General features: G+C 39.7%; 1 protein-coding gene across 1 annotated transcript; it reads left to right on the top strand.

Moving 5' to 3' along the window:
- Window positions 1-15,414: 15,414 nt before the first annotated feature.
- LOC124119023 (ankyrin repeat domain-containing protein 50-like) lies at window positions 15,415-16,563 on the top strand. Its single transcript, XM_046481401.2, has one exon. It carries the CDS (start codon window positions 15,415-15,417, stop codon window positions 16,561-16,563), a length of 1,149 nt encoding a protein of 382 aa, XP_046337357.2.
- Window positions 16,564-16,857: the final 294 nt, after the last annotated feature.

Here is a 16,857-nt window from a genome sequence, read left to right as displayed (position 1 = left end):
GCGTATCTCTTTGACAGAATCGGATTTCTGTAAAATGCATAATTCTGTCTAAAACGGACCTGCATTCCTGTCCCCCGGAGGACCGGTTTAAACAGTATCTACAACTTTGTAGAAGTGAGAGTGAGAGAGTATGGTTTTACGCCGCTTTTAGCAATATCACGGCGGGGGAAACCAGAAATGGGCTTCACACATTGTACCCATGTCGGGAATCAAACCCGGGTCTTCGGCGTGACGAGCGAACGCTTTAACCACTAGGCTACTCGACCGCTCCTTGTAGAGGTACACTGCTGACAACCCACTGATCATAATCAGTACTAATCTGTTACTTGAACCCACAATCGTATATAGGTGAGTGAGTGTGTTGGGTTTAACGACTGCGGATATGGTGACAAACCTGGTAACATTATCGAGGCGAAGCGGGATTCGAAACCACGATCATAGGTTTCTGGCGTGCCCAAGGGACGCAACTCCGAAATTTCGGCTCCTTTGGCAACTTGGACACCCTGCCGAAAAATCTTATGTAACACCCTGTCTCGAATAATAGTGACGGGCAGGGTCCATGCTCTTTCTTACTGATATTCAATAATTGAGACAAAAGAATTATTACGATTATTTTTCCCCATGCTTTACGTGAGTGAGTTGGGTTTAACGCCACTTTGAACAGTATTCCAGTTATATCACGGCGTGTCACTTTAATGTGATGCAGGTCTCAGACGTTTACCACTGCGTTAAAAAACCAACGAGCACGGGTATGGTGTTGACAAACACAGAAACATAATCGGGGCGAACCGGGATTCGAACACATATTCATAACTAGGGTTCTGGCGTGCCCAAGGGACGCAACTCTGCAGAGCGAATTGTGGCACCTGAGACGACTGGGCCACCCCTACGATATTTGAGGTTAATGGAGCACAAGTAAACTATAGTTTGCTGTCTTTGTACTGTGCAAGACTGACATGAATAAGTATCACCGTTCTACACATCTGCCAGGAACTATTCCTATATATACCTGAAGGTGGGCTCGGGTGGCCCAGTCGTCTAAGGCGCCGCGATTCGCTGTGCAGAGTTGCGTCCCTTGGTCACGCCAGAAACCTATGATTTTGGGTTCGAATCCCGCTTCGCCCCGATTATGTTTCTCGGTTTGTCAGCACCATACCCGTGCTCGTGGGTTTCACCGAAGTGGTAAACGTCTTAGACCTGCGTCATTTCGGGCTTTCCTCCCACATTAAGCTGACACGCCGTGATATAACTGGAATAATGTTAAAAGCGGCGTTAAACCCAGCTCACTCACTCACTCGTTATAAATTAAGGTGGCTAAGTGTGTTTGGAACGACACACAATATATCTACCTGAAGACGAACACATGAGATTGGGCTTCCGGGAGACCTCAGCTGCCACTACAACTGCCTTCCTACGGTAACTGGGGTATCATTGGGTGTGGACAGCACCCGCAACTCATTCTTTCACTTCACCATGAAAGCGGAAGGTTATACCTTCCCCACTACTCGGAACATTCGGACCAGCAAAATACACCCCTATATCAACTGACCACCTTCTTCACAGAGAAAGTCCAGCATAGCATGGCTTTCTCAGAATGGAGTCCACGTGACCACGGACAGTTGTAGCGTGTAGCCGAGTTGAGGCAGCCTGCATGCATTCGTCAACACACGCCCCTTTCCGTAACCTACAAGAAGACTCGTCCCCCATTCGTCAACACTCGCCCCTTTCCGTAACCTGCAAGAAGACTCGTCCCCCATTCGTCAACACTCGCCCCTTTCCGTAACCTGCAAGAAGACTCGTCCCCCATTCGTCAACACTCGCGCCTTTCCGTAACCTGCAAGAAGACTCGTCCCCCATTCGTCAACACTCGCCCCTTTCCGTAACCTTCAAGAAGACTCGTCCCCCTATCAATGAATGTTATGTGCGAAAATACGACAAACCAATCAGAATGCGCGTATGATTTCAAGTTCTTCGTCAAAGAATCCCCCAGAAATAATTTTTGATTTTACATATGTCTTGCATGTAAAAATATACAAAAGACACAGTTAAATGTGTAATCATACTGCATAACTCCGCACGTCCCAATGTGCTCTAAATTGCATCTGAAATATGTATAATATATGGGGAAAGTGTGTGAAACATTACGCAACGAGTTGACAATTGTTTTAGGTATGCCCGTTTGCGCTAAGACGGAGCACGGTCGCAAACATGGCCACGATAGGGGCACGAGTCGCTATTCGGCTTGTCCCGGAATAACACGAGTTGGTCACGAATGAGCCTACATGGTTCCCTGGGTATGCTGCGCTGGCGCTACCCAGGAAACCTGGCTGATGTCGAGGCTACTTGGTCGTCGCATAACCAACAGTTCCTACCTACTACAGCCGAAGGCTGTATAAACGGAGTATATATCATACTAACGGAGTATATACCATATTAAAACAAAATGATTCTGTCGGTATAATAACGTTGTTTGGAATGTAACCCATGTCAGGACACTTTGGTCGTCTTACATGCATCGGTGGATGATTTTACTTCGTGATACAAGTGGGGGCACGGGGGGCCCAGTCGTCTAAGGCGCCGCGATTCGCTGTGCAGAGTTGCGTCCCTTGGGCACGCCAGAAACCTATGATTGTGGGTTCGAATCCCGGTTCACTCACTCACTCACTCACACTCCTGATACAAGTATCGATCACAGTCGCACACTAAGTAAATATATCGATTCATACCTTTAATGTTTACTTTAATGGCTATTCCACCAAAAACTAATTTATAGAGAAAATTAGTAGTGAAAAAGTAAATATTTTCATCCACTGCACCAAGTGTAAATCGTCAGTGTGCCAGGTATTTGACCATCCTGTGTATGAAAAAGAGGGCTTACGCACAACAGTTAAGAGCACATACACGTATCGTGATACGTATCAGATTGCACAGATGGTTTATCGTCCCAGTCCTACTTTCTTGTATAATGGGACTTTTGTTTACATTAAAACAAAGTCACTGTGATCTTCGAATATGTATTGTTCTGCCGATTTTAGAACATGCTGAAAAATGATGTCTCGGTAAAATTCGTCTTTTTTGTCTAAATAGTATATCATAGAGCTAATAAAATCGAATTAACGAGGTTTCACTTAATTTATGACCCAAAGTTCGTGTCCTACAAATAAATATCTACCTAGATCTTAATCATGACTTTGTTTTTCACCAGCTTTGTATACTTGGAAAAACCAGTGTACACCACCAGGCATTATTTATTGAAATGCCGGTGTTGATTAGAACATATTTGTTTTAAAATAAATCATTCGTTTATTCTCCTTGCAGTGTTTTATTGAACGATAAACAACGACTACGATTCGTTTATTTCTTACATGAGACATCAACATTATTTACAACTTAATAAAGGATACAAAAATTACAAACTTTAAAAATATGAACCGTATTTACATCACGATGACGCCCTCAAATCAACCCGATCTGGGCAATGAGTATCTGCGTTGCCCCGCTGGCCTGGGACTTTGTCTGGAGATAAGATATTGTTTTAAGCTACAACTGCAAAACCAGATATTTTTTCCATTAAAAGTATGAGCCTGAATATTATTTTGTAAGTATAAAACCTAGCAACAACATATTTTTTTGGGCAGACAGTTACTTTATTTTTCAAAAGTCAAATAGTCCGTCCTTTGGCACATGAAGAGCGAGCGTGTTAAGTTTGGTTGAGCGCTGCTTTGAACAGCATTTCAGTTGTCGACCTGTCTCGAAGGTCATTTGGGTTGAGGTGAGGTGAGGTGAGGTGAGGTGAGGTGAGGTGAGGTGAAATGGAGTTTAACGTCGCGTCCAAGATTATTGCACTTAAATAGCGACGTGCATGCACGTGTAGGTGTGTGTGTGTGGCTGCTTGTACAAGTCCGGACTGATGCCATTTTATAGTGCTAGCACACTGAGATACCATGCTGCAGTTTAACATGAATACCCCACTCAGACACAGTATACTGACTCCGAGCCGACCAGTCCTTGTGTTAGCTCCTTAATGCCGAGCGCCAGACAGGGTAACAACAAGTACCATCTTTTAACGTCTTTTGGTATGACGCGGCCGGGGATCGAACCCCGGACCTTCCGCTCTCCGGGCGGACGCTCTACCACTAGACCACGGAGGCCACATCAACGCATGTTACCGATAGACAACGATTTACTGCACACCTATTTATATTACAGGGACGTCTTATGCATGCATGCCTTGGCCCGTATCGGTCGGTATACGACAGTTAGGCAAACATCCACTTCATTTAGACGCAGATAAAAACCCTTAGAGTTATTCCCCGTTCCACAAAGCAAACCAAGGTCTTCGGTTTGTACTTTAACGCCGCACTCAGCAATATTCCAGCTATATGATGGCGGTCTGTAAATAATCGTGTCTAGACCAGACAATATAGTGATTAATATCATGAGCATCGATCCACGCAATTGGGATCGATGACATGCATCAACCAAATCAGCGAGCCTGACCACCCGATCCCGTTAGTTGCTTCTTCCGGCAAGCATAGTCGTCTTTATAACCCGGATCTTCACTGGGGAGACAAGCATGGGTTGCTGAAGACCTATTATAACCCGGATATTGACCGGTCTATAGTTAAGTAATGGCATCTCCTAAATACAGTCAACTTTGCATCGGGGTCGTGGTTTTTGAATGAATATATACTACATCTGGATAATACGTGCTTAGATTCACATGCAATGTACACGCTCGAAACCGTATTTCCTCATCGTCTGAACAAACAATTAACATGACAATGCCATACTCGCATTCTGGACTAAATTGTTAGGTACAACCCAAGCATACTCTTCAAAGGCACTCATTCCGAATTTTTGCATTTACGATAACCCTTAATCTCATGCATTTGGACTAAAATATATCAAGACTTTCTAAATTCATTTCGAGTCATCTCACTTCTGTCAACAAAACAACGGTGTATACCATATACCAGCATGTATGTGTCTGCCTTTCATCATGTGTTATTATGAACATTGTGTAAATATTCGGCATAATATTCTCCGGGGTCGTTTTGAGAATAAATTACTTGATTTGGTAAATGAATGAGTTGTACATTATACGACTACAAACATTTGTTTTATAAGTACAGATACTGCACTTTCCATATCGCCATTTTCAACGTTTCCTAAAAATCAGGGCTGTGAAAAGCGATTCTTCGTGAACAGCCCTGAAAACTCACGTCACAAACCACATTCTCACCAGAAAGTTCATTGTAGATAGCAGAAACATCTGGTACCCTCATGTTCAACTCGATTATAAAAGAATTCTTACCTGGCGGAAATAAATTCCCATAAACCATTGCAGTTGTTAAATAGACGCTTACGTCTTCTTTCATTCAAATGGGTTTAATCCAAAAATATAATTGAGGATATGAGTTTACAAGATATGAAGTAGATGGTGTCAAACATCACTGCAAGCCAAATTGGCCTATTTTCAGTCAAGATGTGCCGAATTAGAAGGGTGGGCTGTGTGCGGTTCTCAAAAAAGCACAGTAATAACTGGTAGCTTCTGTTGGGACAGGAACATGGATTTTGCTTAAAATGGGAATTTTCTGAAAAAAAATAACGGATAGTTTTGGTTCTCAAGATATCCTGGATAGTGCCAAACCCCGTTGCAAGCCAAAATGACGTGTTTACAGTCAAGATGTTCCAAAATTATAAGGGTGGGCTGTGTGTGGTTTTCCAAAAAGCACAGCAATAACTTTTATCTATATTTTGGAAAGTAATTTAGCTTTTGATTGAAATGGGTTTGCTTCAAAAATATTATTTAGGATATTAGTTTTCAAGATATGAAGTGGATAGTGCCAAACCCAGTTGGTAGTTAACATGGGCTGTTTTCAGTCAAGATGAGCCGAGTTAGAAGGGTGGGCTGTGTGCGGTTCTCAAAAAGCAACCAATACCTTTTAACTTCTGTTGGGAAAGGACCTTGGCTTTTGTTTAAAATGGGTTTGCTTCAAGATATTATTTAGGATATTAATTTTTGGGTGCCAAACCCGGTTGGAAGCCAACATGGGCTGTTTTCAAGATATGCCAAAATTAGAAGGGTGGGCTGTGTGCGGTTCTCAAAAAAGCACAACAATAACTTTTAACTGAAAGTGAAAGTAACTAAGCTTTTGTTTGAAATTGTTTTGCTTCAAAAATATTATTTAGGACCTTAATTTTCAAGATGTGAAGTGGATAGTGCCAAAATCAAAATGGGCTGTTTTTAGTCAAGATGTGCCGAATGAGAAGGGTGGGCTGTGGGCGGTTCTCCAAAAAGCCAAAACAATAACTTTTAACTTCATTTTGGAATGTAACTTAGCTTTTGCTTCAAAAATATTATTGAGGATGTTAGTTTTCAAGATATGATGTGGATAGTGCCAAACCCCTTTGGTAGCTAAAATGGCCTGTTTTCAGCCAATATATGCCAAAATGAGAAGGGTTGGCTGTGTGCGGTTCTAAAAAAAAGCACAACAGTAACTGGTAGCTTCTGTTTGCCTAAAATGGGAATTTGCTGAAAAATGTAATGTAAAGTTTTGGTTTTCAAGATATGAAGTGGATACTGCCAAACCATGATATTTTGTGTAGCCCAGCATCAGAAACATATTTCATATTTATATTAAAATAATCAAGACTTAAATTTCATATTTTAAGAAAATAAACACTCAAATAATTTGTATCAAAATAAATACTCGATTTTAATGCAGGAAACGATCAACGTTTGCCGGACTGTACAGCTCAAGACCAAGATGTTTTGCAACCACAGCAGTTGTTTCCCATTTCATTTGGAGTTTATCCAGGGTCCTGTTTCACAAAGCGATCTTAGTGCTACGTTGTTTGTAAGCCTATGATAAAGTATGGGAGTTACGACCAACTTAGCACTAAGATCGCTTTGTGGAACAGGGCCCAGATCAATATAATTCATTTATTTTGACTTATAATTATTTTGTCTTTTTTTAACTTTAAGTCTTCAATTATCTAAACATACATGTACTATTTTAGGACAATTAAGAAACTCATTTAAAAAAAATAAAAACATAAACAACCCAAAAAACATCACCACGTTTAAACTTGAATGTATTAAGTTAAGTACCTAGATCTATGTAAACTCAAGAAAGTAATATCTGTTTTTACATTTATTCTTAGCTTTTTTGATTTCTTATAGGGAGCAGACAAAAGAATGAAGATAAAGATGGTGGGCACCAATCAACCTTATAAGGTATTTTTGAAAAACAACATTTTTTTTAATGTTTTACATCTGTGCATCTTAAAATATATTTGGTATTTTGGATAGGATAAAATTATCTCAAAATTAATTTCATATTATCATTTTTAGGTAGTAACTCAATATCACAGTTGAATATTTTCGGAATTAACAGACTATACAGATTATTAAAGAAATGTAGAATTATATTTGTCCCATGAATATTCTTTAAACCAAAGATTTAAAAAAAATACTTTACCATGTTTACTGAAAAACTTTTCTTTAATGATGTAACTGTTATATTATCATAGCAGATAAAGAATCCAAATATGCATAGCTAGCTTAATTTTTATGATAATTATTCAGCATTTCTTTTGATGATAAACTGGACATATGACAAAATAAGAAATGTATTTTTATTTATTATTCTCCCATTACAAGGTTTACAGTTGTTTATTTTTTTCACACAATCTTATTGGCTTCTGATAGTGGAAAGTAATGTCGCTATTTTAAGCAGAGACCTTAAGTCATTCTAATTAGTAATGTGTGAATTTTCAGAACTTGGTAAGTAAAGAAAAACTCAAATTTATGGGCGATGAAGAAACAAGGGGGTCGTCTTACAACATTTACCATTAACCTCATTTCTTAACGTGAGCAATTTCAAATTTTGATTTTTAATACTTTTTACAAAATATTCATATATCAAAAGGTCAGTAAGGTAAATATTTATTATGAGTCCTGCTTCCATGATGATAAAAAGAAGAAAATGTTATTTTTTAATTACTTATTATCAGTAATTCCTAATTTCTAATCTGGTAAAATAAAAAAAGTTTGGATGTAACTGTGGCAGTAAAATAACAAGGTAAAGTTACAAGGGTATTAATATATTGTAAATATTTGTATAACTATTGAAATGATAACTTATTGTTTACATATATCCTATCTATTTATGTTTCACACACAATAAAGTAGAGTGCTTGTCAAAATCACATTGTTTCTTGTCATTCACAAATGTGGGAAAATTAGATAACTCATTTAGTAACATTTTTGGTGTTATGGTGTTACATATTATGGTCAAAAGAACAATTGTCCACTGAATTTTATTTTTATAATTAAAACACATGTGCTCACCATGTTCAGGAACAAAACAAAAACAAAACAAAAAAGGATTGCATGAAGTAATCATAATTTTACACATTAAATTATTCACTGTAAAATTAGTTTTAAAGAGAAAAATTCGTTTAGAAATAATACAATTCATTGATAGAGCGGAGAAGATTTACCTAGCTGTAATCAGCTGTAATTTCCTCACATTTGGGTTTATTACATCAGTTTCTATCGGACAAATAAACGAATAACGTATTTACGAACACTCAAACGATGGACCTATTTAATGTTGCGCATTGAGAATGATAGTCACGGCGAGACGAATGCAAATAAAGTTATGGGCCGAGTAATCCACACACACACACACACACACACGTACACACATGCACGTCGCTATATAAGTGTAATAATCTTGGACGCGACGTTAAACCCCATTTCACGTCACCTCACCGTAATAAAAACCTCTGACGAAATATAAGCATCAACTCTATCGTTAATGCAAGACAGTTTACGTACGCTTCAGTGACTATTGAAGACATAATGAGTTCTTTCAATTGTTTTGTTTGCTTGTTGTTTAACGCCACACTTAGGAATATTCCAGCAGTCTGTTAAAAAAACACGTCTCGACCAGACAATAATGTGATCCTCATGAGCATAAATCCACGCAAATATTGTTTTTTAACAAAAAGTGCAGTTTTTTTCATGGAGAATATAAGATGAAATTGTAAATACGCACTAGCTAAGTGTTCAAAATGGCTTTGGTTATTAAGGATTTTTAATTAATATTTTTGGTTGTTTCCAAGTTGGTGAGTCAGACTCGTGTAACTCGTAATTCGTGACCTGTTCAGTTCTGATATCGTCAGTCAAGAGCCGAACCTTTGCAATTCCGTAATTGTTTCCACGGAACATGCCGGCCGCATATGAAAGTAGAGTTCATTTCCGGAGCTTGGAATGTTTCAGGGCGAGTTAGGGGTGATAGAGTGTCAAGACAGGGATGTTTCAAAAGATAGTAACTTGGGTGTACATGGTATATTTTATAAAAGCTTCATTGATTGGTGTGAGGCGAAACGCTGTTCAGGCCATATCAGTATTAACATCTTCCAATGCAGTTAGGATTACACGAAATAAAATAAATCACTGACCAACCAGATCCATTTTAGTCTCCCCTGAAGCCCAGCAGTAGGCTGTACGTAGGCTTGTAGAATTTTACAGACGGTGGGAAAAATGACTTTTCTTTGAGACAGTGAGGTTTTAAGCAATGGTGGTGCGCACAGACATTAAATGTAGTGGCAAGTGGCCATGTTTTCAGAGCGCATGCAACACATCAGGCAAGTTAAGCAACGTTGGTCGCTGAGAATACGTGGATGAGTGGAAGTGTTCGGTAGCTTGAGTCCTGGGCGTTTCTTAGGCTTCAGCGGGGCAGTCGGGTAGCCTGGTGGTTAAAGCGTTCGCTCGTCACGACGAAGACCAGGGTTCGATTTCCGACATGGGTACAATGTGTGAAGCCCATTTCTGGTGTCCCCCGCCGTGATATTGCTGGAATATTGCTAAAAGCGGTGTAAAACCATACTCACTCACTCTTAGGCTTCAGCTCCTCCCCACACTGAAACACGCGTTACATGTGATGTCTACTTAGGCAAGTGACATTGTTCGAAATATGACTGTTCACCAGGTAGTGAATGGGTACCCAGTAGTATAGAATATGTTGCTGACTAACAAGGAAATATACTCGGGGCGAACCGGGATTCGAACCCACAATTATAGGTTTCTGGCGTGCCTAAGAGATGCCTTAGACGACTAGGCCACCCGTGCCCCCTTTTGAAATCATTAATTCTCGCTTTTAAATGTACTTGTGGTATACTGACATGAACCATGTTGACTTCTAACCATAAATATGAGTGACACTATGCATATGACTTTGTATTATATCTTGCGGGGGGAAATAGTTGATTTTACCACAGGATCATGTAATGTTAGCTCCAATTACCTCGATAACCTACAGTCCTATTGCTTCAAGAGATTCTTTTTAGTGTGTCTTGTAGTAGGTGTATTCATGTACAAGTGAGTATGAACGCTTAATGCGCATTCTTTACTTGTAAGCTTGACTACCTACAGTCCTATTGCTTCAAGATATTCTTTTTTGTGTGTCTTGTGGTAGGTGTATTCATGTACAAGTGAGTATGAACGCTTAAGGAGCATTATTTACTTGTAAGCTCGATTACTTGCAGTACGTCGCTTCAGGAGATTCTTTGTTTTTATTTCTGAGTGTTTCCTGTAGTACATATATGCATGTACAAGTGAGCATGAGTGACCAAAGAGTTTTGTTGTTTTAATGTAGTAAATGATAAACTTTCAAATAATGAATAAGTTATCAACAATATGAAATGGTTTCTCTTAATAATAAATATTTCATGGTAAAACATTAAAAATAGAGCCAAGGGCTATGTAGCTCACCTGGCAATTATATCATCTTTTGAGACGAAATATTTTCAAATTGAGTCCATCACATCATAGCACATGTCATTAATGCAAATATGTAACTTAATTTAGTATAATAATTATGAATTAAGAACCACCTAATCATTAGGTGGCTGAGTACTTACCCTGATCATATGACGTCACAACAGGGATCAAAGTATTATTTAAAAGTTAAACCTCAGTAAGCATTGTCTACTTTTTACTTTATTATGTGTTAAGCACTTAGGGGCGGTCGGGTAGCCTTGTGGTGAAAGTTTTCGCTAGTCATGTCGAAGACCTGGTTTCAATTCCTGACATAGGTACAATGTGTGAAGTCCATTTCTGGTGTCCCCTGCTATGATATTGCTAAAAGCGGTGTAAAACCACTCACTCCTCTCGTTTATGACACAAACACCTTTGGCAAAATCTGCATTTTAAAAAACCCAAGTGGTTCCCCTTGTTAAGCAGGGCTATTAACTGAATGACTTTCACTGATAAAACATACTTACCACTCAATGTCTGAATGTTTACCCATGGCTTCCCAGAATGGTTCAGCATTATCCCGGAAAGCACCTGGTCTTTATCTCTTTGAACTTTGCGATCATCAAAGCTGGAAAAGGAAAAGTTGTGGTAAGAATTTACCCACCTTTAGCACATAGGTTCATCAGTTATCATGTTAGTAAAACTACTAAGTCCTGGAAAAGTATGTGGAAAATTCTGGCCAGGCCCTGTTTTTTTATAGAGACATTTTCTTAACAACTTGTTCTGTGGATCCAACGGCCTATTTTTTAATATTTAATCATGCTGATGCGACATAGTGCAAAGTTACATTAACAAATCAAATATTGTAATGAAATGTCTATATAGTGTGCAAACAATTTCAATTTATTGCACAGCACATCACTTTTGAAATCTATATTCCCCTCAGGTTGCAAACGCACCTTGATCACAACTGATCGCAGATCACAATCACCCATTGGTGCTTGGTTAAGACCAGAGAGGGTGTTAATTTTTAAGGGTGCTACCAGGGCTCGAAGGATTTCTCAAACACTACATGTCCTGCAGGGCCAATAGATATTATTTTGTACTCGGCCTGCAATATTCCCACTTATGGGGTACATCGTTATCATTTCTAAATCGTGTGAGAGATATAACATATTTTAAGTTAGAAATTATCTTGCGTACTATAAAAGTGTATGTTGTTTCAAACCTCCGCCCTTTAAAAAAAATACATAGCTGTCTATTTAAAATATATCATTATTTGTTATGTGCCCACTCCCCCCAACGCCAAGACATGACAGTTAGCACATAACACCGCAAATACCAGGGAGTCGTTGTGCAGAGCGATATTAGCGCTGAGGTAATCACAACTCCCATGCATTAACATGGACAGTCTTAAGGGGCTCCCACACTTTGCCGAGTTGAGTCCCGAGTATGGACCCGAGCTGACTCGGGGTACTCGTATGGAGCTCGTAGCGAGGTCGTTCTAAACTCGGGGTAACTCGGGATACCTCGTACTGATCTACGAGAGTTGTGGAACTGCTCGCCAGCCAACTCCTGACAAACTCGTAACAAACTCGTCCTACTCGTAGTACCCTCGTGGGCATCTCGTGGTGCTCGTACAGAACTCGTATGAAGATCGTCTGCAAAATATATTGCTGAGTTGACCGAGTCCAATAAGAGCTATACGAGCCCCTATGTTAATTCATGTTACAAATTCCGCCGAATTATTTAGCAGCTCGTAGCCACCTCGTACCAAAGTCGTACCAAACTCGTATCGAGATCGTTGTGCTCGTATGCAACTCTTAATAGACTCATATCGGGCTCGTAACACACTCGTAGCGTACTCGTATGATACTCGTATATATGTAGTCTCTTTCTGTGTCCTAATCGAGTTAAGCTCGGCAACCACCCCGGCAAAGTGTGAGAGCTGCTTTTTTGGTTTATGGTGTTTTGTACAATGGCAGCCAGTTCGAAAAATCCGTAATGAAGTACGTAAATCATCCATGTAATTACACGGTCTTGTCCTACAACTGGTCACTGTTTCTGGACTTATGTCTGGACTTAAGCCATTTCATTATTTGTTTTCAAAATTTCATTCACTTTTGCTGACATTAATTTTGACGAAATCGTTTGTGAAGTGATCGGTAGACGTATTGATTTAGTTAGATTTGAATTAATGATCACTTATCAAAATAGGACACATTTTGTGTGCCAAGAACATTTTCTATTATATCTAGTCAAAATCTTAATTTAGTAAACACACCAGCAATGACAGGAGCACCATAGGGGTTCCTACATGAATCCTACATGAACTCTTTCACATCGATGTTATCTGAGAGTAAGTCCAGCATTTACTCATTTTGTTCCCAGTACACCTCCAATGACATGGTTCCACAATGTAGTTTGCTGTATTGATCTCGCATGTAACATTTAACGTGTTCTGTCACGTGACATCTATCTAACAACTGCTAGAAGGCAAGGCGAGGTCTGCCTGGGTAGTGTTGATGAGCAGTCGTGCAATGGTCTTCAACTGAGTATGGTCGTTGTATCCAGTGCTCCTGTGTAAACACCTGGCGATGCCATCCCTGTGTTCAGGGGTTCTGCAGGACCTGCTTCTGGTATCAGCAGTTGTTCACTCCGTGTTTGGGCTTTCCACATCCAGCATTAAACAATGTGAGGTTCAAATACCAGAGAAGGTGACGGAGAGCTCTGTCACTATCAGGAACATAGGCATCAGGCTGTGCCAAGTTAGATGTATTGAAACTGGTGGCTGTTTGAGATTCGAATACAATTATGAAACTTTAACTTGTTGTCTACGACTTGGTGAATCGAAGCGAAATGAGACGACTGAAGGCTTCATTGTTCTTCAAAAGAATCATTCAGATGTAAGTTGATTATGTTTGTAAATTAGTATTATTTAACATTGTAGGTGATTGCATTCATTTATTTCGTCATTGCACCTAAATGTAGAAGCGAACCTGGGTTAGCGGTTTGACCACGAGGTTGCCAAGTCAATGGAGAGACAACTGTCAACTGAAAATATATGCATTTGCAAATTAAGAGCTGCCAGATAAATATTCCTATCGAGTGTGCTTTTTAAGGATGAAACATCCGCTGACACGTACATAGCCGTACAGTTTGCTTCTTTCTAAAGGTACCCACTGGGCCCTGCGCAGCCACGTCTTGCAGTCCTGGTTCTCGCTGCTTAGAGAGCCGTTCTGGAAAAGCTGTTTGTTTAAAAGGTAATTGACTTCCAGTTACTTTTCGTCTGGTTTCCATGTTCTAATTCACTTAAGGTTTGGTAAAATCATTGTGGTTTAACCGTTCTCACATGGATAGGCACAATATGTGAGGACCATTTCTTACGTCTCCTGCCGTGATAGTGATGGAACATTCTTCAAAGGACGTAAAATCGTACTCACTCATTTGTACGAAAATTCATTTATAGTATAAGATTATGCAAATAGAAGATATGCGGAGTTCAGGTTCCCTAAGAAGAATAGATACAATATATTATCAAAGAAAAAATAACTTGGGATATAATTGATTATGTTTTAATCGTTTTCATTTACCAACAGTAATGATTTCTTGTCCATCGTATGTCTTGAAAACAGTTGTGTTTCGGTTCCCTCAAAAATTATTTAACTTCACATCCGTGAGCCAATATTTAATCGTCGTGGAAAAGGAAACATTCACAATCCACAAACAAGTTGACAAGATGAAGAGTGACTGAGTGAGTGAGTTGGGTTTAACATCGCTTTTAACAGTATTCCAGTTATATCGCGGCGGGTCAGCTTAAGGTGGGAGGAAAGCCTGAAGAGATGCAGGTCTCAGACGTTACCACTTCGGTGAAACCCACGAGCACGAGTATGGTGCTGACAAACCTAGAAACATAATAGGGGCGAATCGGGATTCGAACCTACAATCATAGGTTTCTGGCGTGCCAAGGGACACAACTCTGCACAGCGAATCGCGGCGCCCTAGACAACTGGGCCACCTGTGCCCCCTTTTAAGATGAAGAAAGAGTCTATTGAATTTACCTTCATTTCCAATTTTCCTGAATTAGAATAAAGATTTCCTTCAGAAATTGTTTGGGATAAGACGAGGAAAATGCATGTATATGCATGTACATTTGTATGTATGTTAAAGTTTTTTTTAAAAGACAAACATTATTATTTGTTCGAATCTTCAAATAAATGTTCGTCAAAATGTAAGATTGTAGAGTAGTTATTCACTAGCTCTACTGAAATAAAGCCACATGCACCGATTGTTAGATGAGCAAAATCCCTAAGCCCTTATGTCATTTCCATAAACACATTTCAGATGAGAAGTTGTATCAGTTGAGATCCCATCAGCACAAACGAGATCAGAAAAGAAACACACTTCATGAAGCCTGCAGGGAGGGGGACCTAGGCCAAGTGCGACACGCCTTGACAGAAGCTCAAGAAGACATCAACAGTAGAGAGGATGAACACGGAATGACACCAGTATTGTTGGCAGCACGCGGGGGATACAGGGAAGTGTTTATGTTATGCGTATGTGCAGGAGGTAATGTGTCGGTAGTTGATCCTAATGGTAACAACATCTTACATTTGGCTTTCATTGGAGGACATGTCGCGATGGTGAAGTATATCTTATCACAGAACCTTACGGACATCAAAAGTAGAGGAATATACGGGAGAACGCCTCTGATGATGGCAGCATTACAAGGATACAGAGACGTATTTGACTTACTCGTGAGTAAAGGAGGTGACGCTTTACTTGTGGATACAGATGATCAAAACATCCTACATCTCGCTTGCCTTGGAGGAAATGTGGAGATGCTGAAGTATATCTTATCACAGAACCTTACGGACATCAACAGTAGAGGAATATACGGGAGAACGCCTCTGATGATGGCAGCATTAAAAGGATACAGAGACGTATTTGACTTACTCGTGAGTAAAGGAGGTGACGCTTTACTTGTGGATACAGATGATCAAAACATCCTACATCTCGCTTGCCTTGGAGGAAATGTGGAGATGGTGAAGTATATCTTATCACAGAACATTGCGGACATCAACAGTAGAGACATATACGGGAGAACGCCTCTGATGAAAGCAGCCGGACATAGAGATGTGTTTGACTTACTCGTGAAAAAAAGAGGTGATGCTTCACTTGTGGATATGTATGGGGACAACGTCCTTCATCTCGCCAGCCGTAGAGGACATGTGGAGGTAGTGGAGTATGTCCTCTCAAACAACGTTGTCGACGTCAACAGTAGAGGGAGGTACGGGAGGACACCATTGATGGTGGCAGCCGGTACGGGGCATACAAATGTGTTTGACTTGCTTGTTGATAGAGGAGGTAATGCATCTGCAGTTGATGATAGGGGTTCTAATATTCTTCATGTTGCCTGTTTCTTTGGACAAGTGAAGATGGTGATGCATATTATTTCACACAATATTGTGGAGATTAACAGCCGAGGAGTATACGGAAGAACACCATTGCTGATGGCATCAGCTAAAGGAAATATAGAACTTTTTGACTTCCTTGTCAGTAAAGGAGGTAACATGTCGGTAGTTGATGAAAATAATTACACTATACTTCACACCGCCTGTCTTAGAGACCATGTGGAGATGGTGACGCATATTCTCTCTCAATCTGTTGTGGATGTCAATGCCAGGAACAAGTATGGGATGACAGCGGCGATGACAGCAAAAAACAATTATAACACAGAATCATATGTCCTCCTCATGAAGAGGATGGGGAAACAGCCTGACGTTTAAAATTATAAGATAAACTGGCAGTCACAATGGGTGATATGCCATTTGTTCCTGTGAGAATATGTATTTGTGTTAATAAACGCACATTTATAACGTTACCAGTTTATTCTTAAGTTGAAACGCGAATGTTAACCTCGAAATTGTTACATACAGAACTAAATTGTGACATCAGTGAAAACAGGATCAATAATAATAAACAAATCATTTTGAATCACACAATATTATGTCTACAATCACCGAAGGCAAAATAATGAGTCAAATATCTAGGAGGAGCAATATAGTACACGACATTTTTAA

Source organism: Haliotis rufescens, unplaced genomic scaffold (genome assembly GCF_023055435.1).
Source record: "Haliotis rufescens isolate VD_foot unplaced genomic scaffold, xgHalRufe1.0.p SCAF_24, whole genome shotgun sequence".
Lineage (NCBI taxonomy): Eukaryota > Metazoa > Mollusca > Gastropoda > Lepetellida > Haliotidae > Haliotis > Haliotis rufescens.
The sequence above is the reverse complement of the archived record's forward strand: the minus strand, read 5'-3'. Positions and strand labels throughout refer to the sequence as shown.

Bases quoted from the DNA above. Each gene is read 5' to 3' on its own strand.
- LOC124119023 (XM_046481401.2), top strand. From the start codon at position 15,415: ATGGTGAAGTATATCTTATCACAGAACCTTACGGACATCAAAAGTAGA.